Source organism: Pseudopipra pipra, chromosome Z (genome assembly GCF_036250125.1).
Source record: "Pseudopipra pipra isolate bDixPip1 chromosome Z, bDixPip1.hap1, whole genome shotgun sequence".
Lineage (NCBI taxonomy): Eukaryota > Metazoa > Chordata > Aves > Passeriformes > Pipridae > Pseudopipra > Pseudopipra pipra.
The window spans coordinates 13436698-13463184 of NC_087581.1; the positions used below are offsets into that span (position 1 = coordinate 13436698).

Genomic DNA, 26487 nt, shown 5'->3' on the forward strand with positions numbered 1-26487 from the left:
ATGGAGACAGAGTCTGTGTGTGCGCATTTTTTGAGAAAAAGCCTGGAAGCTGGGCTTTTCTGGCTTCTCTTCCTGGTGAAGCCGGATCACTGGTCTCGGCTGGCTTCGCACACTGCCTTGTGACTCCAGCGGGAGCCTACTGTGTTTTCATCAGAGAGCTCTGTGCTCACTGAGGGAGAGAGGAGCCTTGAGACACCATCATCTGGGAACAACAGTGAGTTCTGTTGGGGGTGGACTGCTTTCCTTTCCCCCTTTCTTTTATTAGGGGAAGGGTCCCCCATTTTCTTTTTCGGCTTCTCCCGCAACCCAAGACCACCCCCCCAGACCCTCTTCCTGCGTGGTGACCGCCAGGGCCCGACAGCGCCTCCTGCAGGTCAACACAGAGAACTGCAGGCTCTACATCTCCAGCGATCCAACAGTGTCCCCCACCAACCGTGATTAGAACTGCGCTAGAAGACAGAGGAGTATTCAGACTTTTTTTTTGTTTGAAGAGAACTTCTGGGCACAGGACCATTCATTATTCAGTTTTTTTTATGTTCTGTTACTGTTCTTGCCAATATACATATATCTTTTAATAAAGGGTTGTTATTTTTTTTTTTTTCCACACTTCCTCAATTAAAGCCCCTTAATTTTTGAATTTACAATTGCTGAGAGAGAGGAGTTTGGTCTGTCTCATGACTTGTCCTCTTTAGCAAACATTCCATTCTCTTCAGACTGAGACATCAAAGAACAATGCCTAGGACTTTCCTCCTTTGCTGAGCACTCCATGCAAAGGAAAGGAGTTATTCTACTTGTTAGGGACATGGTGAAGTAAAACAGTGAATGTCTCCAGGTATTTATATGAGTTTTATACGAGATTTTGTTTTTGATGACTGTCAAGATTCTAAAATTCTATGCTAAAATGATCAGGTAAAATTTCCTATGACAAGACTCTCTCTTGTTGGGTCACTGTAATTGTTCATTTTGCAGTTTGCCTTGTGTCTCTGCCCTGGTCAAACAGTGGTGACTGCAAGAAAAGGAGGCTTTTATAGTTCTGGGTGAAAAGGTCAGATTCTCATATAACCTGATTGCAGGCAACCTGGTTTTGCACGAATAGGTATATTTGGATTTAACTCTTTCCAGAATGACACAGGACATGCTTTTTCACCCCCCCAAGTGTCCTTGATTTCCTAATTTTGTTTTTAGAAGTGCCCTCATGTTTGCTGGAGTGATGATTAATCCTGTCGACTTTGATGTATTTACTAGAAGTTGTCGTGTGTGTTTCATTGGAATCTTTGGAAAAGGGAAAGTGTTGAGCTGCAGTTTTCTCTGTCCCCTTTGTTTGAATGACATGCTAAATCCAGCAGGGCTTGATGAGTAACTGTAGTGGGTTTGCAGCTCAGATATAAAGAGACAAGAAGGAAACAACTTCCTTCATCTCTTCTGGGGCGGTTGCATGGGATAGATGGCTGTTTTCGGAGGAGAAAAACACCTTTTGTGGGGAAGTAACCTTTATTGTTAGTTTTCTCTGTGTGTATAGTGCTTATAGATTTTTTCTTCTCAATGTAAATATAAAACTGCCTTTCTTAGCAACCTCGGTTTTGCAAGTTTTTTTTTCTTTCCCTCCCCTTCCCTCCTCCTTCTCCCTCTATGGGGGTTGGGCGGAGTCTCAGTGGACAAAGTGCCAATAACAAAATCTGATGCTGAAACCCAGGAATGGTGCCTAGAAAGTTTGTTTATATAAATACTGCCTTGCTTATCATTTTATTTTGCTAACTTGGGACCATACTAATATAAAACATGGCCTTACACCCAGCTTTAGTATTTATACTTGTACTATTACTAACAGTCTTTCTGGAATGTGAAACTTACCCTTTGAAAGACCTCCAAGGGGACAGAAACAACTTTCTTTCCCTTTTTAATTTTGACATAGATGGCTTTGCAATGAAAGTACCGATGATCTTAACTAACCCTTACTTGAGCTGTCTGGCCATGGGACTGCTTATAACCAACACTAAGAGAACGTTATGGGATTGGGGACTGTAGTATTGTCTTTGATGCCTTGTTGCAGGACAAAACAACCTTCGAGTGAGAATTTCCTGGGATGTGCCTTACGGGGCCCAGTTCCTGGGTGGCAGGGAATGTGGATGAATTTAGGCAGGTTCTTAGGGTGTTTAACACCCCCCATTGCCTGGGACTTCACATCAGAACAAGTATTCAACCCTAACAAACTGACACATCATTTAATGGAAGGATGCCCTGCTTACCCTGATCAAAACCAGCAACTTCTTGGCCTGTACTGGGGCCTGGCCTGTGCTTATTGAGCTGCTGTTCAGTACTGTAAAAAGACTATGACTGAGACACGGACCGAAACTACAACATCTGAAGTCATTATTGGCCCTGTAGTGAAAAGGAAGACATGGGTAAGGAGATCTACAGGACCTACAGGCCTACCTCCATGATTAGTAAGGGAGGAAGAAGGAGAAGGATCTACCCTGCCCACGGCTCCAAGAGAAGAAGGGGAGGCAGGACAAACAGCCAGTGATTCACTAGAGGAAGCGGAAACGGTTCCACGTGAGAGAAGCAGAGAGGAAATCAGACAGGAAAGCAAAGTTACCCAGTCCCTGAGCCCATCAGAACTTCGGAACTTGCGGAGAGATTACAGCTGCCAGCCTGGTGAATGAATTCTTACCTGGTTGCTCCGCTGCTGGGATAACAGGGCTAGTAGTCACCTATTAGAGGGTCATGAAGCACAGCAACTAGGATCTATTGCCAGAGATCGTGAAATTGAAAAAGAAATTGGAAAGGAGAGAGGCATTTGCACTCTTTGGGTTCGACTCCTCTCAAGTGTGAGAGAAAGGTACCAGTTAAAGGTAAATCTAATGAGCTCCCCAGGAAAGTGGACTACTGCAGATGGAGGCATCCAGTACCTGCGGGAATTGGCAATGCTGGAAATCCTTTACAGTGGCACATATGATCCCCTCTTCAGCAATCCAGAGGATGTCCCTTGCATGCTGCCATGTGGAGAAAGGTAATTCAAAGTGCCCCTGCATCATATGTTAACTGCCTGGTAACAATATACCATCCAAAGATGGATGAACCAACTCTGGACACAATATCTGCCTGGATATGGAGTATAGAAGCCTCCTCACTCCCACGGGCCAACAAATTAGATTCCAGAGACAGCTCCAACACCTGCACTGAGGAGAGGCCTTACAAGTGCCCTGAATGTGAGAACTGCCACAGAGAGAGCCTGAGAGATCGGTCTCGGTCTCCTGTCCCTCTCAGAAGGGAAGGAAACCCCAGGAGTAGACAACATGGTGAACTGTGGTTTTTTCTGCGTGACCAAGGGGAAGACATGAAGAAGCGGGATGATGAACCTACCTGTAAACTTGAAGCCTGAGTACGAGAATTGAGAGGGAAGAAAGCTAGTAAGAAGGCTGTCCATGTAGTTGATGCAGAGGCCCCGGAAAGAACTCAGCGACCTTTGAGATGTAAAAAGACTGAGATCAACTCCTGTGATCCCAATGGGGAGACCTCTGATTGGGCAATGCAAAGGTCAGGCAGTGAATACTCTGACCAGGAAAAATAGAGGGGCCCTGCCTTCAGCCAGGAGAAGGAAAGGGACGATAGGGTTTACTGGACTGTGTGGATTCGATGGCCAGGCACATTGGATCCGCAGAGATACAGAGCTTTAGAAGACACTGGTGCACAGTGCACTTTGATGCTATCGAGGCATAAAAGCACAGAGCCCACTGGGATTTCTGGAGTAACTGAAGGAAGTCAAGAATTATCAGTGCTAGGGGCTGAAGTAAGTTTAATGGGGGATAAATTGGCGTTGATTATCTCAGGAGAGGATACTTCAAAGACCCAAAGGGGTATTGATGGGCTTTTAGTGTAGCCACAGTGGCTGCAGAGAAATTTAAACAATTATCTACCCTGCCTGGCCTCTCAGAAGATCCTTCCATTGTGGGATTGTTGCAAGTCAAGGATCAACAAGTACCCACAGCCACTACAACAGTACATAGACAACAATACCGAACAAACTGAGATTCTGTGATTCCCATCCATAAGCTGATCCAAGAGCTGGAGAGCCAAGGGGTGGTCAGCAAGACCCACTCACCCTTCAACAGCCCCGTCTGGCCTGTACATAAATCTGATGGAGTATGGAGACTGACTGTGGACTATCGTGGCTTGAGTGAAGTTATCCTGCTGTTGAGTGCCTCTGTGCCAGACATGTTGGAGCTCCAGTACGAGCTGGAGTCCAAGGCAGCAAAGTGGTATGCCACTGTCGATATTGCAAATGCATTCTTCTCCATCCCCTCAGCAGCAGAGTGCCGGTCACAGTTTGCTTTTACATGGAGGGGCACGCAGTACACCTGGAACTGACTGCCCCAGGGGTGGAAACACAGTCCCACCATCTGCCCTGGACTGATTCAGCCTACACTAGAGAAGGGTAAGGCTCCAGAACACATACAATATATTGATGATCTTATTGTATGGGGTGACATAGCAGAGGAAGTTTTTGAAAAAGGAAAGGAAATCATCCAAATTCTTCTCAAAGCCGGTTTTGCCATCAAAAACAGTAAGGTCAGGGGACCTGCCAAAGAGATTCAATTCCTAGAGGTGAAATGGCAAGATGGACGTTGTCAGATTCCAGCAGAAATCATCAGTAAGATCATAGGCTCCACTGACTAACAAGAAGGAAACACAAGCTTTCCTAAGGGCCATAGGTGTTTGGAGAATGCATATTCCTGAGTACAGCCAAATTGTGAGCCCTCTTTACTCAGTGACCCATAAGAAGAATGATTTCCAATGGGCTCCTGAACAACAGCAAGCCTTTAAACAGATTAAGCAGGAGATTGCACACGCCATGGCCCTTGGACCAGTCAGGACAGAACCAAACGTGAAAAATGTACTTTATTCTGCAGCCAGGGATAATGGTCCCTCCTGGAGCCTCTGGCAAAAGGTGCCTGGTGAGACCCAAGGCCGATCACTTGGTTTATGGAGCCAAAGCTACAGAGGATCTGAAGCCAACTACACTCCCATGGAGAAGGAAATCCTAGTGCCTTATGAAGGAATACAAGCAGCTTCAGAGGTGATTGGCACAGAAACACAGCTTCTCCTGGCACCCCGACTACCGATGCTGAGCTGAATGTTCAAGGGAAAAGTGCCTTCTACACATCATGCCACTGATGTTACATGGAGTAAGTGGGTTGCTTTGATTACGCAGCATGCCCAAATCGGAAACCCGAATCACCCTGGAATTCTAGAGATCATAATAAATTGGCCTGAAAGTGGAAACTTCAGTCTGGCAGATGAGGAAGAAGAAGAAAAAGTGGATCGGGCTGAGGAAGCTCCACCATACAATCAATTACCCAAAGGAGAAACACATTATGCCCTCTTTACTGATGGTTCTTACTGTATTGTAGGGAAGAACTGGAAGTGGAAAGCAGCTGTCTGAAGTCCCACCCGACAAGTGGCAGAAGCTACTGAAGGAGAAGGTGAATCGAGTCAACTCATGGAACTCAAAGCTGTTCAATTGGCCCTGGACACTGCTGAAAAAGAAGGATGGCCAAGGCTTTACGTCTTTACTGACTCATGGATGATAGCCAGTGCTCTGTGGGAGTGGCTGGATTGATGGAAGAAGACCCATCTGGGCTGCTGATCAAGACATTGCCGCTCGAGTTGAGAAGCTGGCTGTGAGAGTCCACTATATAGATGCCCATGCACCCAAAAATCAAGCTACTCAGGAACATCACAACAACAAACAAGCAGACTAAGCTCCACAAGTCAAGGTGTCACAGGTAGATCTGGACTGGCAGCACAAGGGAGAGTTGTTCCTAGCTCAGTGGGCCCATGATGCTTCAGGCCGTCAAGGCAGAGATGCCACATATAGATGGATGCAAGACCGAGGGGTGGATCTAACCATGGACACTATCTCCCAGGTTATCCATGATTGTGAGACATGCACTGCCATTAAACAAGCAAAGAGAGTGAAACCCCTGTGGTATGGTGGACGTTGGGACAAGTAGAGATATGGGGGGCTTGGCAGACTGACTATGTCACACTGCCACAGACTCACCAAGGTAAGCACTATGTGCTCACCATGGTGGAAGCAACCACTGGATGGCTAGAGACTTATCCAGTGCCTCACGCAACTGCCCAAAATACCATTCTGGGTCTTGAAAAGCAAGTGATATCCAACATACCACCCCAGAGCGAATTGAGTCAGACAATGGGACTCGTTTCAAAAACAGTTTAGTTACTACTTGAGCAAGGGAACATGGCCTTGAGTGAGTATATCACATCCCATATCATACACCAGCCACTGGAAAAGTTGAGTGGTGTAATGGACTGTTGAAAACTACTCTGAAGGCATTGGGTGAGGGGACTTTCAAGAATTGCCATCAGCACCTGGCAAAGGCTACATAACTGGTCAACACTAGAGGCTCCATCAGTCGAGCCGGCCCTGCCCAATCAGAGTGCCTTCACACTGTGGATGGAGACAAAGTCCCAGTAATTCACTTGAGAGATATGTTAGGTAAAGCAGTTTGGGTTAACCTTCCCTCGAGCAAAGGCAAACTCATTCATGGGATTGTCTTTGCACTTGGTGGATAATGAGAGAGGATGGAGAAACCCAGTGTATGCCTCGAGGAGTTTTAACCTTGGGAAAAAAACTAGTTCATATTCTGAGTTGTATGTTGCAGGAAATAAGTCGCCAGATGAGAAAGAATCGAACTAAGCTGATGCTGGTTCTCAGCAATAAGACAACTGTAGAAGACAAGACCTGTATAAGTGCAGGATATAGGCGAATATGGGATATGAGTGTGATGTAAAATGGTATGGAATAAGGGGTGGAGATTGTAGTGGGTTTGTAACCCTCCTTGGGAGGGAAATGAAACTAGGATAGGTCACTTGATGTATATTTTACCAATAAGCTATTCCATACCATGTTACATCAACTCAGATATAGACAAGAAGGAAACAACTTCCTTCTTCTCTTCTGTGATGGTTGAACAGGATAGACGGCTGTTTTCGGAGGAGGAAAACACCTTTTGTGGGGAAGTAGTCTTTATTGTTAGTTTTCCCTGTGTGTATAGTGCTTATAGTTTGGGTTTTTTTCTCTGTGTAAATATAAAACTGCCTTTCTTAGCAGCCTCGGTTTTGCAAGTTTTTTTCTTTCCGCCCTTCCCTCCTTCTCCCTCTGTGGGGGTTGGGCGGAGTCTCGGTGGACACCAGGCCTTCAGCTGAAGTGCCGATAACAGTAACATTCTCCATTTGATTCAGATGCACATTGGTTGCATGAGAGGACCAGTAGTTCAATTATTCTTAGTGACAAATGCAAACTATAGTAATTTTGATTCAGTGCTTCTGTACCCCTAGGTTATGTCAAGAAACGAAAGCAGTGCCATTTTTGACGCACTGACACTGCTCATCTCTCTTTGGAATAGTTCTAATCTGTCATCGGTGAATGTGCCTGGGACTTTTCGTATGTCATCACACACGCACATTCTCCAACCTCCAGAGGAAAAGATTACTCAGAGTCACTTGTTACTCTTTTTTGTGTAATTCCTGGTGCATAATGAAGACTTTTGATGTATAGTCAAAGGGGCATGTGCATATATTTCAATTCTTTGCAAATATCTGGCTCTAGAAGCAAAAAATAGCTGTGACTGATGCTGGGCCATCAGTTGTCAGATAACAAGGATTACAGAAACTCATTGAGCTAAGGTGTTTCAGACGGACATTTGAAACAGCCTGTATATCTAAAAAGAAATTCCTGAGATGCAGACATGCACATTCAAAGCATTTGAAAGGGTACTTGAAAAGCTGTTTAGAAATCCATTGGATTGTTTTAATCAAGAATCCAGAAAATAGTAAGCTATGATATGGTTCGCAATCCAGTAGAGTAGCAAGCTGCAGATATTTAAAATAAAAAAAGAAAATAGTGCTCACCAAAATTTGCACCCTTTGGAATACATATTGAAATTTTTAGGAAAGGATGAAGTACTTGTTTCCAGAAATAACAGACGTGTGATCTGGGGTCAGAACAAAATCTATAAGATAGGAAAATTCAGAATACTGCCTTAGTTCTGTCTATGTTTCTGAATATGAGCTTTGGTGGAGCATTTCCTCATCTGATATGTGCTGGGTGGGATGGAATCCTTCAAAAGCTCTGGAGTGGAAAAGCAAGATTATTTTTTCTGTAATGTAATTGTATTGTTTTTTTAAGAGCTGCATTGAAATGTAATGAAGTGTTTCATGGCACAGCAGTCGTATAAACTTAAGTGATGAAGTAGTTATTTCATTTCTTCATACAGTGTCAAAACCCCTAACATTTATCATTCACTCGGAGTTGTGGCAGTTGAACACCAAATGGAGAGTTTGATTTAAGTTTCTTTGTCCTGCCTATAAGTAACACAGGAGTAATTTTTGCTTATTTTTCAATTGCTGTTATTTTGTTTGTTCTGTTTTCAACATAGAATGAAATGGTTGTCTCCAGGCTGTGACTTTATATAAGACTAGTCTTTTGGTGGTGTCTGTTAAACAGAAGATATCTTTTTGCTATAGAAAATTACTGCTAATGACTGCTGAGTCTCTTCTGCTGTTATTTGCATGCATGCAATCTATATACAAAATGGAAGAAAGACTTGACAGTGAAGCCTTTTGAAGTGTGTTTAAATGTTAGTTTTGAATTGTAATTCTCTAATTTACATCATCTAATTCACATAAAGTCAATTAAAAAAAACAAGTGTTTTTTGTTTGTTTGTTTTTGTTAAGTAATCCAATTTTTTTGTGTAGATAGTGCACCTAGTTTTTCATCTGGCCAATGCCTAAATGCCTTCATTTCCTATAAATTCTAAAGGCCCTTGTTCAAAGGTCAGCTATTTCAGAAATGCAGTTTGAAAGTTTTGTTTGGGTGGAATCTCACAATATGCGTTCTGAAGATCATAATTTCCACCCTGTATTTGTGATGGGATTTATTGTCAAGCTATTAAATTTCAAACTGGATCTCAGAATAGTTAGTAGGAAAGATAGTGGCTTGTGTTCATGGTGGAATGCTTTTTTGGAAACAATTTTGTTTGAAGAAGAAGGCTGGTCAGGAGTAAAGCAATATGAATGGTCTGGTTTCAGGATCAAATGGTGATCTTATTGAAGTAGAAGAGGAGGCTAAAGGCTGTGGCAATAATAGGAATCCACTGAAGAATTTGAGAGCATTTCCAAAGATAAGAAAACAAAGGCTTGAAGATGGGAATGGAAACATTTTCTGTATAATTAGTGGACATTCGTGAAATGTTAATCTACTGTGGCATGTTATGTGTAGATACTGAAGATGAGTATGAATTTTAGGAGCTGATAGCTAGAAACTTGTAAAAGAATGCAATTTCAGTTGCATCTCCTCAACTGGACTTTATTCCTTTTCACTGCTTCACTAGAAGAGAATGAAAAGATAGTTTCTGTGTTGTATTGTACTTTCAGAAGTATTATGTAGGTCATTAAAAAGGCCCTTTAGTCCAAAGTCGTAACCAATATAATTTTATTTTTTGTATGAAAGTTTCAGTAATATTTTTTTCATCTCACCGTCTTGAATGGGTTAGATCTGAGATTTTGGAATATTGTAAACAAAAAATAACATCTTCTGAATTCTGTAGCTCCAGATGCATTAAGATTAAGGAAATCCTATTTACTCTTTTCTGGTATCCTGTTACGGATTGGTGTTAGACTAATGTAAGACTCCACATGACAAAAAATCTTATTTCCTTTCTTCAGCAAGTTTGCAAGCTTGCATTAGGACGTGGAGCTCTAGCTCTACTAGAGACAACTAATACTGGAATAGAAACTAGATCACAGTTTCCACACTTGATAAGGCAGTAAGTCAGTTGTTGCCGCGCAACAGAGCTGGTTGAATTGTCATAACTATTACATAGACATAAATCTTAGATTTGTGCCAGATGCTTCACGCTGTTCCTGCTGTGCAAAACAGCTGGAAATTCAGCTAAAAGGATTTCTTTCCTAGAGAGAAACTATATCTAAAATCCATAAAAGTTAAAAAATCCAAAAAAAGCTCTGAGGCATCAGTGGTATAGAGCTGAGATAACATAGAGTTGATGGGAAGCTACATCCACAAGCTACAGCATTACTGTTGTGGCTTTAGATGCATGTTTGATCCTAGGTCGTATCATGATAGGTAAAACTGCAGTTCAAAGCTCAGGAAGCAGTCTTCCAAATTGATGTAAGGAGGTGAAGCTGGTTCTTTTCCTTTTTATGAATGTGCTTTATCAAAGTATCTTTTGCTTTGCTGTCTTTTTCAGTTTTCACAGATATTTTTCTTTGCCCTAGAGATGCAATTTGGGAGTAACATTTTGTCTGGTAGTATAATCACTTTGGACTCTCCACTTCTTAACTAGCTTTCATAAATTATAGTAATGTCAAATGCAGGCAAATCTACTTTTTTCATATTCATTTGTGACAGATTAATGTGAAAAATAGCAATTACATGGTGCATCCCTATCTAGCTGGTGAATTATTTCTCCAGTGGAGATGAACCATTGGAGAATAATCTTTCTGAAGAAGGAACAGATATGGTTAAAACACATTGGAAAATGCTTACAGTGAGACCCCTGTGATTAGAAGTGTTTCTAAGCCAAGGCTGTGGATGTTAACATTATTTCAAGCAATAAGAAATTTACATTAAAAACACATAAGCAGTGAAACTTGACAGTTCCCACTAATTTCTCACATGGTGCTTTACTGTTTGTTAAATAAGAAAAATTTTACTAGGCCATTTCTGGTATGAAGCTTGTTCTGAGCTTGCGGGTTGAGCAACATATGTACTGCAGGATGTCTTCTGCAGTGGGTCTGGGTTGATAAAACAGGAATAGCACCGTCATTAAGGCTTTGTTTACACTCAAAAGTTTAGCTGTGTTCGTGTAGCTAAAGCAATATAACTGAACGAGCAATGGTGATGGTTAGAATGTGTTTATGGGAATAGAAATAGATTATAGTGCTATAAGCTGTATTTAATAACTGCAATAAGGTTGTACAGAGGAACTGCATTGCCAGAGGGGAAAAACCACATCTCTCACTGGAACAATCATGTTGTACTTCTATGTGAGGGCCAGGCCTAAATTAATTCCAGTTGCATTTCTGAGTACTTAAATGAGAAAACTGCTTCAGTAAAGGCTTTCTCTGGATTTGAGAGGATTTAACACTGAGAGGTGTTGAACTTCTGCATCTTTACTGAAGTCTGTGCACGTTAAGGTGCTGTAAGCCATCACAGTCCTGTGCTTCTGTCTGGGCTCTAAATCTCATTGAAGTCAGTGAGAGAATGCCTGGGTGGCTACAAGACAGGAGTCCCTTAAGAGACCTTTAATAGCCTTGTAATATCTTGTTCTCTGGCAAATCATGTGCACAGTCAGTAGGAAGCAGTTTATCCTGAATGCAGAAAAATGTGCCCAAGTATGATCATATGTGACAATCACAGAGGTGAGCTGAGACACAAATCCAAGTTTTGTTTTGTTCATTAGTTTTATTTCTGCTTTTTGCTTCCATAGTCCACACATAACTAACACAAGATGACAAGCCCAAGCAAAGCACCACCACCTCTCTTTGGTGCTCAAGCCATTTATTCTTCCTACTGCTGGATTTACTGGGTACTGGATCAGACCTTGGATTTGAATAGTACCCACAGGGTCTGGTTTGAGACTATTTCTGACTTGCGTTTTCACGAACCTTTTTATTTATTCCATCTCACAAGACGTACAGTATATTTTTTGGTTACTAGTTTCCATTTAGCATTACCACAGAACTTGCTGCCTCGGTAGTGGAAGGAAGAAGTCATGATAACAAAAGCAACATCTAGAACATGGGTTTTGATGAGAACAGGCCCTCAGTTGACAGCCTGGGGTGGGGTTTTTTTTGGTTGTTTTTCTACACCACAGAGCAAAATTCTCCTTATGTGACCACAGTGAGATCAAACATTTCCTTATTTTGGAATATTTCCCCATTTAAAATAGTGATATTTTACACCATGACAGAATAATTAGATTTAAATAATCCAGTCCTTAGGGAAAATACTCCAAGATGAGGGGATACAGATGCTGCCTATTCCAAATGTCTAAAATAATAATTAAAAGAAAAAAAATAATAAAATGTTGAATGTGTACAATGATGAGATTTTAGCTGGCTTGACAGAGACTGTCAAGAGTTGTGTGACGAAGTCTGTGCTCAGCTGTAATAAACACTCCTTCTGCTTCAATTTATGTGAACATTTGCAGATGTTGAAGAAACAGGCATCTTTGCCTCTTAATCAAACAATACATAAAATAATCTAGAATAGATGACATGCAAAAACAAGTGACAGAGCTGTGTGTTAATAGATTGACTTAAGGAAGCAAGTGGGAGGGACCTACTTTTTCATATTGATTGCCTCTTACAGTCACTGGATTGTGAAAGTGGAGCTTGTTTAACACAAGCCTATGAGAGAGAAAAGTTAAAAATCATACCTGGCTTCAGTTTCTTGTCTACATGGAAGCTGTATTCGTGTCCCTTAGAAAGATCCCCTGAACCAATTTTCAGCACTTTTTCATCAAGTACAAGAGACACCAAAATTTAGTAAGAGGACTGTGCCATCCTGCCTTTGTCTGCTTAACTCACTACAGACATGAACCTGTACTATGTATTATTTATATGAGTAAGTTGACACAATTTATAGGATTTAGAATTGGAAATAGCATGAATTATGCAACAGAAAGCTTTCAATGTGGTACAGAGTTGAATGTGTTTAATGCAAAAATGAAGATGCACACTTAAAACCAGAAAGACTTGATGGGTAGTTAGATAACTGAGCAGCCTATTTGTCCTACTCTCAGAAGCGAGTTTAGTGAAGGTCTCCCTGGGTGGTAGGGAAAACAGACGTGGACTGAGCTGGAGGATCAGGATGGTGTGTTTGAGTGACTCTTTTCTGATGAGGTTGATTCGGGTAATCCACGTAGTGAAGCTACCCTTTAGTGTGACTGTGGTTCTTTCAAATTTGATTTGAACGCAGGTTGACCCAAAGGTACAGATATGACATAAAATGTGGAATTTTGATAAGAGAATGGAGACCAAGCTATCCAGAGCCTTTGCTGAGACTCACAGGAATGTACAAAAGTGCCTCAGACAATCAGAAAGGCCTCCTGCTGAGTCTTGAGTCAAACCCAAAAGCCAGGTGCAGGGGAAACTGGGCTTTACTAGTTTTGGTCTTCAAAGAGTCAGTGACCTTTTTTTTTAATCATACATACAGATATTGTGAAATGTTACTGTAAAGGGAATTTAGTGCCGCTTTGATACTCCTTTTAAGAAGGTTGAAATCAGGGTGTGCCAATTTAGTGAAGTAAGCTTTCACAATGATGCTCTTTATTTTCAGCTGAGCACTTCGGAAGCCATGAAAATAGCTCTTACCTTCTGTTCTGGAAACTGTCAAGAACCTATAAATAGGCATAAAATAATACAGGAGCAGGAAAAAATGTTATGCCAGCAGTTAATGTTGTTGTTTCTAATTTTGTTGTCGTTTCTTTTTCTTTTCTTTTTACAGTGTATCCTATTCAGTGCATGTCTCTGAGGATTACCCAGGTACAGTGCAACATTCTTGTACATGAGACATGTATATGTGTTACCACAATTTGCTATATTCAGATGGAAATATCTGAAAGGGTGTTAATGTCTTCCAGCTGCATCTTATGTTAATAATTTTCCATTAGTTATAATATTGTCACAGTCGTTTCTCCTTTTCAGGCATCATTTATCAGATGGGTCAGGGTGAGAACACAGGTTCACAACTTTAGAGAGACTGAGGCTTGTAATGCTTTCCGTGTCTGGAGCCAGCAGTGATAGGAGTGAGAAAGTGCCCTGCCTCTCTTTGGCATGGTAGATAAAACTTGATCTTCAAGAATCTGAGCAGCCTGGCACAGGGCCAGCAAAGAACTTCTGCATTAGACCTTGATGAGACTACTCATGTTCTCCAAGATAAGCCTGTGAACTGTGCACTGATGCCTCTCAGGGTTAGTTGGAGCCAAGAATCCATGCAAGGACCTTCAGTAATGTTAATTTGCAAAGCTGGGTTGGCAAAAGCATTTGTGTGACCATGCGGCCAGTCTCAACAAGGGGAATTATTCTTAGGAAAGACAACCAGGTAGTAGCAAAAGCTAGTTTTCAGGAAGCTTATTTCCCCAATTTCCTTCACAAAGAGACTGCACAGGTACTTCAGGCAGCACAGGCTGGCAGAAACAGAAGAGGGAATCAGGGATGACATGTGCTGTGCAATTAATAGTACATGGTAGTACTGTCAGGTTGCACCACACTATGCACCTGTGATTGTTGAATAGTGCAAGTACCATGAATGATATTAAACCCTCTGTACTTTTTTTGATCTTTGTCCATAACATCTTTGTACTTTTTCTCAAAGAAATATTTCTTGTTTCTTTTAGAAGCTCTAAAGAAGTATGACTTTGATCTTCTTCACTGATGAGCAGCAGACTATGTCTGATCAAAACACCAGTGTTTGAAGCATATGTATAAAAAAATCAACAGTGGTGCTAAAAACAATGAATTATGGGAAAGAATGCTAACCACCTTTATTAGATATATTTTTTAACCAATAAAAAATAGAAAGAAAAATGATACTAATATTAGTCTATTCAATATGTAGAAAGGGGAGAAAGTGAGATTCAAAAAATGCACAGTCATAAATTGATTTACTGATTACTCCATTGGGCTGACAATGAATGGAGAGAAAAATGGTTGGAAAAAATCTTCACCATGTGTTATTAACAGTTTCTTCTACTAAACATCACAAAATTTTACCTCTGGGAACCCCTAACTAAATGGCAAGCTGGAGCACTGAACCAGCAGCAGTTACTCCCACAGCATATGAGATCTCATTTCCTGGCAAACACTTCTGTCTGACAGACCTCAAATTTCCCTTTTGAGTGTTATTTGCAGCATGTCCCAATGGTCTACAAGCCTAAGTGACTTTGTTGACCTTAAAACCTGATGAATATTCTCTGCCATCACCCATTATATTTTAAAGGCAGATAGCATTTGAACGTTTCACACTATAGCTAGCTTGGAGCACAGAGTAAACCTGCATGTCTACAAATTAAAACCCAACCCTTCAAGGCTTTGGGAGGCCTGATTTCATTCACATCTCAAGGTTTTGCAGGATGTATGTGTGCTTCATGATGAAGAGGTTCGTTAGGATGCTAATAACTTTTTGCCATTTTACGACTTTGATCATAAAATACTTATTTTGACTTGGTGAACCAGATTCTTTGTCTCCTGTCTTTGTCCTAAATTTCTAGCTTAACATTACTGCTGACCATGGCTCTCTTCTCTGGCATGTGTTTTAAGGGATGTTTCAGGGACATGTCAGGGTGCGATGGTGTCAAGTCTGGGAAGCTGTGTCCTGTTGTCCTCCTCAGCTGGAAGGTGTTCTTCAAGTGCTGCTGCTAGTTGATAGAGTTCAGAGCAGCAGGTGCTCATCAATAAAAATTTATGGTCCAAGGTTTAAGTCCGTTATCGCATAGCTATACCAGACTTGTATCCTGTGTAGTTTAAGAGTGTGTAATACAGAGTGGATTGAATTTGTAAATCCAGGACAAGGCTGTCATAGTCGATCATCAGATAAATTGCTAATGCATGCAATACATATATGAAAATAAAAGTCATGAAGTCACTGTACAAATGATGTTGATTCAGCTAAAGTGATACCACCAGAAGTAAGAAGAGCTTTGAGTAATATGAGTAATATGCATATGCACTGTCTTCATTGCTGTTGTGTATGCAGCATCACCACCTTGGTACTGATAACTGTGTGTAGCTGTTGCTGAATTACTTCTTAAAGCATCAAATACAAACAGCTGAGCATTAAATTGTACCTATGGAAACTGTAATGTGACATGACAACTTTAAATAGTGGAAAGTGTTTGAAAGTTTCATAATTGTGAATGAAAGCTAAAAATGTACTTACAAAAGCACACTGCAAACTTAACAGGAATAGTGCTGAGACAGTAATGTCTGAAAGTTACATATCCATTGCTGAAATTGTGAAAATAGAACTGAAAAGTTTAGTGGCAGGTAATAACAATTCCAACAAAATACCTCTGTAACAATTTTCTTATAACATTGGCACAACTGTTGAAAATAATACTCCTAAGTAGCACTTATAGAATATAACATCAATGAGTAGACTGAAGTCTTATTAATATGAGAATATCATGACTCCTGTGAGAGCTTTTACAGCAGCAAGCATTTTGCTAATGAATATATGTTCAGAATTATTTGTGTTGGCTGACATAAACTTGTAGAACTGCTGTAGTCTTTTATCCCACTGATTTGTGGGTTACATACCTGTTAGCAGAAACATTCTTTTCTTAGACCTCATTAGACTGCAGCAGAGATGGAGAGAACCAGTTTGGCAGCAAGTAGTTTGCTGCATCCCTCCACTAGGTCCAGGTACTAGATCCTCCTCTTAAGAGGAGAGGTGTTCCTGAGTGTAGTGTGTTAGGAACTGGAGGTTGAAGAAAACAAACCAAAGCCAATATCTTAATTTCAAGTTTCATCAGATTGATGGAAGATAAAAAAAACCCCTAATAACTGCCAAATAGAAAAGGAAAAAAAACCCGCCAACTTGGCTGTGAAAATCATTATCCAGCTGCCGAGAAAGAATGACAATGGACATAAAAACATAATAAAAATCTATAAAACCTATTACTAAGCAGTCTTTTTTTCCATATATGTATGTGTATTCGTTACAGAACATACTGCTTTTCCTAGTTTTTTTGTACAGCAATAAGCTGTAGCACAAGGATTTCCTTTCTCCCATCCTTATATATGGTGTTAGATATATCTAGAGCCAAATGGTGTCCTCACTTATCCCAGCTTATTAGACTCTATAGCAGTAACTTGCACTCTCCAGCCTGGAAAGGGATGGGCCTCTGTTGTTTATGCCCAAAAACTATCCAGCATGGTGAGGCTGACACTGAAATGATGCCAACAAGGTGGACTATGCAAATAGAGGCAAGACAGGTCTTTTTGGAGAGTGTAAGATGCAGCTGTTCTGGAGGCATAGCTCAATACCTCTCCTGCCAGCAGACAAAAGTAGGAGAAGGAGTGAATGCTGGCAGAAGGGACCCCACTTAATTTGCATGATGCCGTGGCTCTAAAACATGTCCCTGTGCCCAGCGTGCAGCTGAGCAGACACCAACTCAGCTGATGGAGGAGGTTGCTGTGCCCACTGGAGCGCCTAGGAATTGATGTTGGCCTCCTGCAGCACTGCCTGCACACAGTCTGTGTGTGTTGAGCCAACCACAGATCACTCACAGTGCTCTCATGGGACAGCATAGGAGTGGAAGCAGGCAAAGGTGCAGGACAGTGTCAAACTCGGCAGATGCATGTGAACGTGGTAGAAAGACTGTTTCCCAGGTGGCCAGGAAAACCCCAGGACCTATTTGTTTGTGGCAGTGTGGCTGCTGTTCTGCCCAGGCAGTGTGGCACACCATGCAAGGAATGGCTGGCAGCCCAGGCTCCCTCTTGATAAAGGTGACTAAGAACTGCTGTGATACAAAGGATGGTATTACTGAATTTTCCTCTCAATTAATTTTAATGTCTTTAACATTTTACTGGAAGCACCTGGGTCAAAGGCTTTGAGGTTGCAGCAGTATGTTTGAAATTACTTGTGAGTTCATGAACTTTGCTGATGTGGAACTGGGTTGTTCAGAATTGTAATAGATAAGTCCTTCTTTCAGTTCTTTTATTTGTCTCTTTATCTGTATTGTCTTAATTGTCAGCCTTTCTGCTCTAGAGCACAAGTTTCAATTCAGCCCAGATCATTAGAAAACAAAATACCATTACTGTCATAGGCGGTTCAGCAATACATGCAAAATTAGCTTGTGCAGATAGTACACAAAATCTTGCTGCTTCTTGTTTGTTGTTGGCAAACGTTTGGTTGGAAAGCAAAAAAAACAACCAAACAAAAAAAAACAAACAGAACACAACCCTCAGCCTAATCCTTATGTTTTCAAAGAAAATTTGGAATAGACTTATCATATTCATATCCATACCTAATGTTTTTGTTAAGTGGGATGACTTTTTTTTCCCGAATCAGGCACAGGAAAGGTTATCCACTGATTAGAAGACACTTCAAACAACTTTTGTGTGACTAGACAAAATGAGGCATGGGTATTTTGCATAATTGGCTGTTAATACCCAGCTCTCAGTGCAGCCTTCGCTCTGCACAGCAGATCTAGCTTGAGTTTTAGTATCAGGCATAGCAAAAAAACAGAGAACAAGTATTAATTTTGGAAAAGGTTGGCCACAGTAAGCCTTGTGGTTTGGTTCAGAGCACCGCTAGGTGTGAGTCATAAAAGCCATGACATTGAACTCCAGGGGTTTGCTTTATAAAGGTTGGGTCTGAATCTTCCATCTTTTCTTTTCGTTAACAATCTTAAAAGAAAAAAGCCAAACGCACCAGTAAGATAGTGCTTAGCTCCCCTAACCATCTTCAAAGTGGTTCCTTGTGGTACAAGGGTGGGACAAGAAACATGGGAAAGGGTTGGCAGAGCACAATGGGACTTCACCATGCGAAATGTTTTTCTTTCATAGATAACACTTATGTTTCCAGTTCTGATAACGATGAAGATGTGTTAGTCACAACAGAACCAATTCCAGTAATTTTCCATCAAATTGCTACAGGTAATCTTATGTCTGGATAGTTTTATCAAGTTCATACTTTGTGAGGAAAGACAAGTCCACACTTAAAGGGAGATGTGTTAATGTGTACAGCTGTACAGTCTGCTATTTTCTCACAGTCTTGCCATAGTAAACTGTCCTACTTTCGGAATAGAAGAAATTAAAATACCTCCTTTAAGGATCACCACATTTGTGTAAGCAAATGTATTTTATTCTTTTAATGTCTTGCAGCCTGTGCTAGAGAAATTCCTCTTGAATAGTTGGAGGTGCTTAATACTTCTCAATTAAAAGGTTTTGTGTTCACATGCTTAAAACTTCACTAAATCTTCACCATTGTAGATGAAATAGTCTGTAACTACCATTGCCTCTGGTGAATTATTTCAGGAAGTTTCAAACAAAATGCTTCAGCTGTTTCACTAAATTAGACTATAGCAAAACGATATATTTTTTCCGAATGATTTTGGAAACCTCTCATTTTAAATTATTTCCTTATTTTTAAAAACTATTTGATACACAGAAAGGTATGCTTGTCAGGCATACAGGCATTTATACTGTATATAATAAAGGTTTGTGCATATTCCACAGAGACATTTTATATTTTAGCAGATAAGTTCTCAGATTGTTTCAGGTTACTGAAGAAACTGCACAGACAGTCTTAATTCTGGCAGTTCTTCAGATAGGGACACTTGACTTTGTAACTTTTTTATTATTACTATTGTGAGTCTGTAGGGCTTTTTTTTGCATAACACAGAATTACTTTGACTTCCACTGGAAGACCAGTATGATCTCTGATCACCTGTCTCTGATCTCATTTTACAGATGTAAATCAAGAGTAATTTTATTGAAGTGGGTACAGTGGCACACAAACAAAATCTTGGTATTATAGTCAGAAATTTGAAATTAATTTTACTTGCAAATACTTCTTTAATTTGAAAAGAAATGAAACCCATCATTTAAAATAGAGTGAAACCCCATGTTTTATATGGAAGATGATCTGATTTAAGTTTCATGAGGGGTTTTGATTTTTCATTCTTTTATAAATTATACAAAATTAATAAATGATGCTAAATTGTAAATCACAAATTGGCTAAAACAGATCTCCTGGGAGTTTCAATTCACATTTAAAAACATGGGAGGTAGGGGCTTCCTAATTTTAGACTGTTGCATTGTAAACTCTTTGATGCATTTCATATCTGTAACTTTTTGTTCCTTATTTGCTCTCCTGCTGCAACTAAGAATTCCAAGTCTGCTTATGCAAAATTATTTCACATTTTTTCACATATATTCCCTATTTTCTTTTTTTTTAAAGAATTAATAAGAAAAAACAGTGATGTCAACTATTGCTTATCCATAAAATCAAAGTTACAGAGGGAGAATGGAGAGGTATGTATTTCTTGTATGCATATTTTTACAGAAATTATTTTAAGAAACAGCAGTAAATAATAAAATATGAATGGTTACCACAGACTTCCTATCAAAGTGTGCTTATGCAATCTGTGCATGTTTACACATTTTAAAACCTGAGCATGTTTCATGTGTGGATGAACCAGCGATTCACTTAATTGTGATAGAAATTCTCCTCCTGTCCTAGGAAATGTGGTTTTGACTTTTATCTCATTTTTTTGTTTGACAGTGGTGTAGACCCTATCTCCCCTAAAAATACAGCTCTCCTGGAGAAGTAGATTGTGATCACATTACCTTTAGCCTGCTCTTGCACATAAGACCACATCCCGATTATTTAGCTCACTGCTTCTTCATGCAGCCTGCAGCAGTCCCACTGGAAGCTCCAGACCTCTGCTTGACTCTCCTCATCATAAGTAGGGTCTTGAGTATTAAGGTCTTCCAGTCATGGTTGTATTTATGCTGTACCTGGTGCTAATCACTCCCTGACCAGTCTCATTGAGACATTAAGAAAGCAGTGGCACTAATGTGAAGTCTGCAAGGCTTGACATTGTTATGGGCTCAAAGAAAGTACCACATAGGCTCCTACTTCAAGCATTGTCAGGAACTCAGGTGCTTGAGTTAAGATTTCCTTTGATAAGATGGATGCTGTTTCTTGACGACTGCGTTTAAGGCTATGATCTGTATTTGAGCTTGGAAGGGGAGGATAAGCGTGTCTAGATGCTGTATGCATTGTTAGTTTTTTTAGTAAATGAAACCTGATTTGATGTAAAAAACTGCATTGAAAATACTTTGCTTCTACTGGCTCATCATTGTATTCAGTGCTCTGTGAACATGGGAAAAATTCGAGTATGGGAAGAATTCACCCATTTGATTAAAAGCCTGAGATATAGTTAGCTTCTGTGGGACAGGATTTGAGCTTTTGTTTTGTTTTTAATTGAACAAGGTATTTAAATGTGAAAGTACTGAAAATAAAAACCCTTTATAGAAAGTCTCTAATTTCTGTTGGCTATGCAGTTGAAGGTTTGGTTAGGATATGATTAGTTTTTCACTGTTCTAATGTGAGAGTTTGGAATTTTTGTTCAGTTGAGTCCTGTTCTAAAACAGATTTCCCTTTGAGCTAAGGTTGTTCTAAAACAAAGAAGAATAAAACAATTTTATTTCTTTTCAGTGAAGTAGAAGCAGAAATTATTTTTATACCTTGTTGTACAAAATTGCAACAAGATTGGTCAAAATACAATTTTTATGCTGTATATATACATACAGTGAATAGAGCAGAATTTTAAAGGCAGAGATAGGGAAATGGGATTACAATGTCTGACCATAGAAATTGTTGATATGGGTATATTTTGACATTCATGACTATGGAATTTAGGGGTAATGTCTGTTATTTGATTCATACGTCTGATTTCTGTTCCATTACAGCAGTTCTGTGCAGGACATAAATAAAAAGGAAGCAGCTCGTACATCATGTTCAGATTAAAGTGAAGAATTGCAATTTTAACAGGTGGTCTTTAGGGGTTCCTAGTCAGCATAGGCCATAAAAATAATGTATGCATTGTGGGAAACAAGAATTAATATCTCAAGCAATTGCATAATTATAAGAAAAGGTTCCATTCTTGGGAAACAGAATATAACATTTCATCTCATGCTGAGTTGCAGTCTGTACCATGATCAGTTCTATTTACTTGATGCAATTATTCACAGGGCAGCTTATTTAGAGCAGGTTTTACTTAGGTAAGCATATGACTTTCTAATCCTTAACTTTTCACTGTCTCAGAGCACAGCTAGTCAGAAAATTAAGTTTGACCTTTTCTGGCATCAGCGTGGACTTTCTGTTAAGAAGAGTAATTAGCCAATGGTGTGTCAGTTTTTCACAGAAGGAAATGTTAGATATTCTGTGTTTGGAATCAAATTATTTCCTTAAAGTGTTTGAGTTCATTTACAAGACTAAAGTAAAATAAAATTGCTAGGTCGCTGAAACAGCAAAAGAACTAAGTCCAGAACCAGTCTTGGTGGGTAAGTTATGCTTTGTTTAGCAAAAGCACAGAGTGAAGTATCCCTGCATAGTCTGCTGAATTATCCAGTTCTTTAAAATGTCACATTGTCTCTGTAGCCAGACAAGAATTACTGCTCCAACATATATTCAGGTATTTTCATATACCCTGTATTAGGTGCTTGTTTTCTCTCATATTTCACTATTCTTAAAATCAGCCCTCTGGAAAAATTATAATTAAAGATCTCTTAAGAAAGGATGCTATGAGCTTACTTGTAAAAAAGTAATTCTTGTAGTTATATTTAGAGCTATAAATGCAAGATCAGCATATTACTTTTATCATTGTTAACTTTCCTTTTTCATTAAGGAGTCACGGCACAACAGCACAGTTGAAGAAGACTCTGAAGGAGATAACGATTCTGAGGAATTTTATTATGGAGGGCAGGTAATGCAGAAAACTTTGCACGATTTTCAAAAAAAGTAGTATTTGAAAGTTCTTTTGGTTTTTCCATTAAAAATTTATGATATTTCATTATGTTATGGATAGAGTGCCATGAGTATATGTACGTAGTGTTTTGTAGCAAAAATATTATGTTATACTTTATCACAAATTCAAAATAAGATTACATCATTTACATCTGCAAAGCTGTTAGAATGGAAAAAGCACATATTCTCCAAGAAGCTTGAAAATAGAAGCTAGTTGCTTACTTCCAGGAAATAGCTTATCCCATTATTGATACAAATCTGGCTGGGAAGGCCAGCTGGATCCAAATCTGTTTCCTTCTGGAGAACTGCCATTTTTTAAAGTCAAGACCCCTGCATTTTAATGGTAAAAATGGTTATTACAAAACAGTTTTGGTCTAGGCAGTTCTTCTTCTGAGCTCTACGGTAACATTCACCTTGAAAAATGCAGCATATTTTGGATGAAAGTACTGCTCTATGTCTTTCCTTCTTGTTCCCTCAGCAAAATTAATTATTACATTCTCTTATGTGTTGGGAAATAAAATCTTTTCATACCTTTTCCTTTCACAATGTGCTTCACACTGCTAGGCTCTTCATGCAGATTTCTTACTTTTTAGCCTAAATGTTTCCCCAAGGAATCATTCCTCACTTAATGTTATTAGAACTGTTTATTTCGATGAACATTTTAACAAATTACTGTAGCTGGTTATGAAAGTTGTCGCTGCCTTAGCCTTGAGTCTGAAGCCATCCGTGCCCTGGATGCAGAGCCAAGGCTGCAGGAGCATGCCAGCAGTGCCAGCAGGGTGGGTCGGTGCAGAGAGCGTGGGATGCTGATGAGCAGGACATCGCTGAGCCTCTTCTCTTGCAGAGCCAACCACCTTGCTCTTGCAGAGCAACCCACCCCCAGTGCGGTGGGATTTGAACACAAAATACATGTCAAGGTTCTTTACAGTTAAAAAAAAAAAAAAAAAAGGCATGCCCCTGAAAAGCTGCTAAGTTATATTGAAAGTGGAACTGAAAAAATGTATTTTCAGTGTCAGAAATAACATGGGGTATTGACTCATGTTCACTTTAGAAACAACTGCAGGAATTGCCTCCCTTCAGCTGCTGACTCCTACAGCCCCATGCTGGCGAGTGCTGGGGAGGACCATACACATAATTCAGTGCAAAGAGCAATGTCTTATTTTAATCTGCCTGAGAGGAGAAAGCTTCTGATCTTGCCCTGTAGTGATGAGTTGTGTGTGCTGGCTTTATTTTTCAACTCTGAAGAAAGGGCAGTAACCTCAAGGTGAAGGAAAAGGCAGAAAACAGCTGGGAGTACTTGTTTCTTGAACCACAGCTAATAGATTTGGTAAAGGATGCCTGCCAGTGCCCAAATGAATGAATAAATATTAACACTGCCTATGAGACATGAACACAGCGAGCAAGCAGTACATCATTTTGCAAGGTGTAAAAGAGCTGTGTAATAGGCAAGACTAGTTAGAATTTAGTTGCTTTATATTAAAGTCGAAACTGCATTATAGTGCCTTGTCTTCTTTTTAAGGTAATACATTTAACTGAAGGAATTGTAACTGGCAAAAAAAAATTAGGTCTGCGATAAAAGTAAAATATCAGATGATTGTTAATGTCTTGAATATAGAATATCCAAAGCACAAAATATGGAGAACAAGAGGTGGGGGGAAGCATCACAGAAAGTGTATTTAACAAGAAAAAAAGAGGAAATTTTGAATTTAAAATTTCATAGTCAAACAGACAAAATTCTAAAGAAGACCTGTAGAATTGAAGAAAATACTGAGGGCTCAGAAAATAAATAGCAAATCAGGTAATGAACAAAGTCCCTCAAAAGATAAAAGGAACAATCCTTTTTCAAAGTGTTTGTAAAATGTTAAGTGAGCACCAGGTGTATTGGAAAGACAGAAGAGTTGACTGTATGTGTGGGGAACAAGCAAGGCAAGCTCCTTCATTTGAGACTAGTGTGTGCTGTGTCCACAGAGAAAGGGGACAAAAATAGTGACTTTAGCAACTAGTGGGAAGAGATGCCAGTGTAATTGTGTGCAGTACAGCTGGGAAAGATGGAGGGCTTAATTCTTAGCATTTCTGAATGGTTATAGCTTGAAAGACATGAGAGCTGCTGATGATTAAACAAGGACCATGGAAGATGGGAAATGGCATTTGATGGGCAGTGAAAAGAGCAACCTTTTGCTTGTAAATTAAATGTTTGTATTCACTTCCTAGGCACCTGCTTGTAATCCTCCCTAAGTATTTAATGGATAAATACTTTAAAGTAGCTAAGTGGTTCAATGGCCTAAGACCTATTGATTTTGAAAAGGATTTACATTTGTAAATCACTTAATCTTCTTTTAAAAAGAAACGTTTTGTCATTATGTGGGGCAAAATAATCTGAATAAGGTTTTATATTAAAAACTGAGACTTTCTAGACACAGATCTTTCAGTCAGAGCAAAGTTACCATATTTTTTAGCCTTTATATTCACTTTCTCTGCAACTCGTTGTTAATTCTTGCTTTGAATCTCTATATTCTACATTTGCAAATGAGAACCAGAGATGAAAACAGTCATACTATTGCCTTTGGCTCTCTCTCTGCCTCCCTGTTGTTCTTCAGTTACAGGACATACTTGAAAATGCAGAAATACAAAACTCTGACAGTCTCCTCTGCGTACATCAGCGTGTCTGTGGCACTAATTCAGGAGTGAAAAGTACCATACTGTGGTCTTAAAATATGCCAGAACACTGCTTTGTTTCCTTTTTGAGTTTATAGCCTCTTAGCATCAGAAAATAGATAACAAAAAGCATTATGTTGAGCGGTTCAGTGTTCTGCATAGTATTCCTTTTGGATTTTACTGTTACTGATGCATAAGACTGATTTAAAAATCTTGTTTAGGACCAACAAAGTTGGCAAGTGCACCCCAGCTGTGATTTGTGAAATGATTGCTGTACTGTCTTTGGAAGTAGGACAGCAATTATTTATGCATCTTTAAAGAATTCTTCTTTGAGTAATGAGCATGTTAAAAGGATTGTTTCCCCCTACTTAAAGTGAAAAAAAATTACAAGGTTTTCTTCCCATACTCTTCTACTTGGAAAATTGTTCTAACATGCCTACCCAAACTAAGGAAGGATATTTTATAAACCTTCTGATATGAATATCATTGATACCTCTGATAAATACATGTCTATGGTATGCTGATGAATTCTGTGCCTTGTATTTGATGAAGTCTAATCAAATTATTCTTTACTCGTTTTCACATGTAAAAAAGTGATCATCTGATTATTATTTTAAAACTATTGAAATTTAATTAGACTGAAATGCACATCTCTAAATATCGGAGCTCAAAGTGTCACAGCACTGGTTTTCTACAGATTGGGATGTACAAATGGAAGAAGCAATAGTGCAGTTGGATGCAGCTTTGCAATAGCAAGAATTGTCTGCCGGAGTTCGTCTATAAGGATATAGATATGTGTATGTCTAAAGGGATAAATTAAACTCTAGTGCTTTGCTCTCTGAATTTGTCAAAGGTACAGAGCAAATCCTGCACTCATTTTTGAATTTGTCCAAATCTAGGGAGTTCATTGACTTCTATGGAATTACTGTCATTCTAATAGTTATAAAGAAGTAGATTTAGGATCGCACAATCAGGATTATATTTCTTGAGAAGAAGGTAATAATGGACATATTTTTAATAGATTGTTATGTGCCTAACGAGGTATTTTTGATTTTGTAGAAGAGAGGAGGATATTAATTATTTTTACTTCATATATTCCAACCAAGCCAGCTCACAAGTTTTGCTTTATATTGTAAGCACAAACATAACTTTTTCCATTTTTCATGTAGAGTTTGAAAAAAAAAAGAGTGGAGGTGTTGGTGTCTAAATAGGTGTTTCGTTACACCTAGTGTATGTGA

At 39.5% G+C, this 26487-nt stretch overlaps 1 protein-coding gene across 1 annotated transcript in view; it reads left to right on the forward strand.

Moving 5' to 3' along the window:
* PARP8 (poly(ADP-ribose) polymerase family member 8) overlaps positions 1 to 26487 on the forward strand; it is a 122878-nt gene that overhangs the window by 49672 nt on the left and 46719 nt on the right. Inside the window, exons 3-6 of the mRNA XM_064642376.1 lie at positions 13559 to 13596; positions 18625 to 18714; positions 20021 to 20094; positions 22476 to 22553. Coding sequence (XP_064498446.1) covers positions 13559 to 13596; positions 18625 to 18714; positions 20021 to 20094; positions 22476 to 22553 — 280 coding nt within the window. The remainder of the gene's footprint in view (positions 1 to 13558; positions 13597 to 18624; positions 18715 to 20020; positions 20095 to 22475; positions 22554 to 26487) is intronic.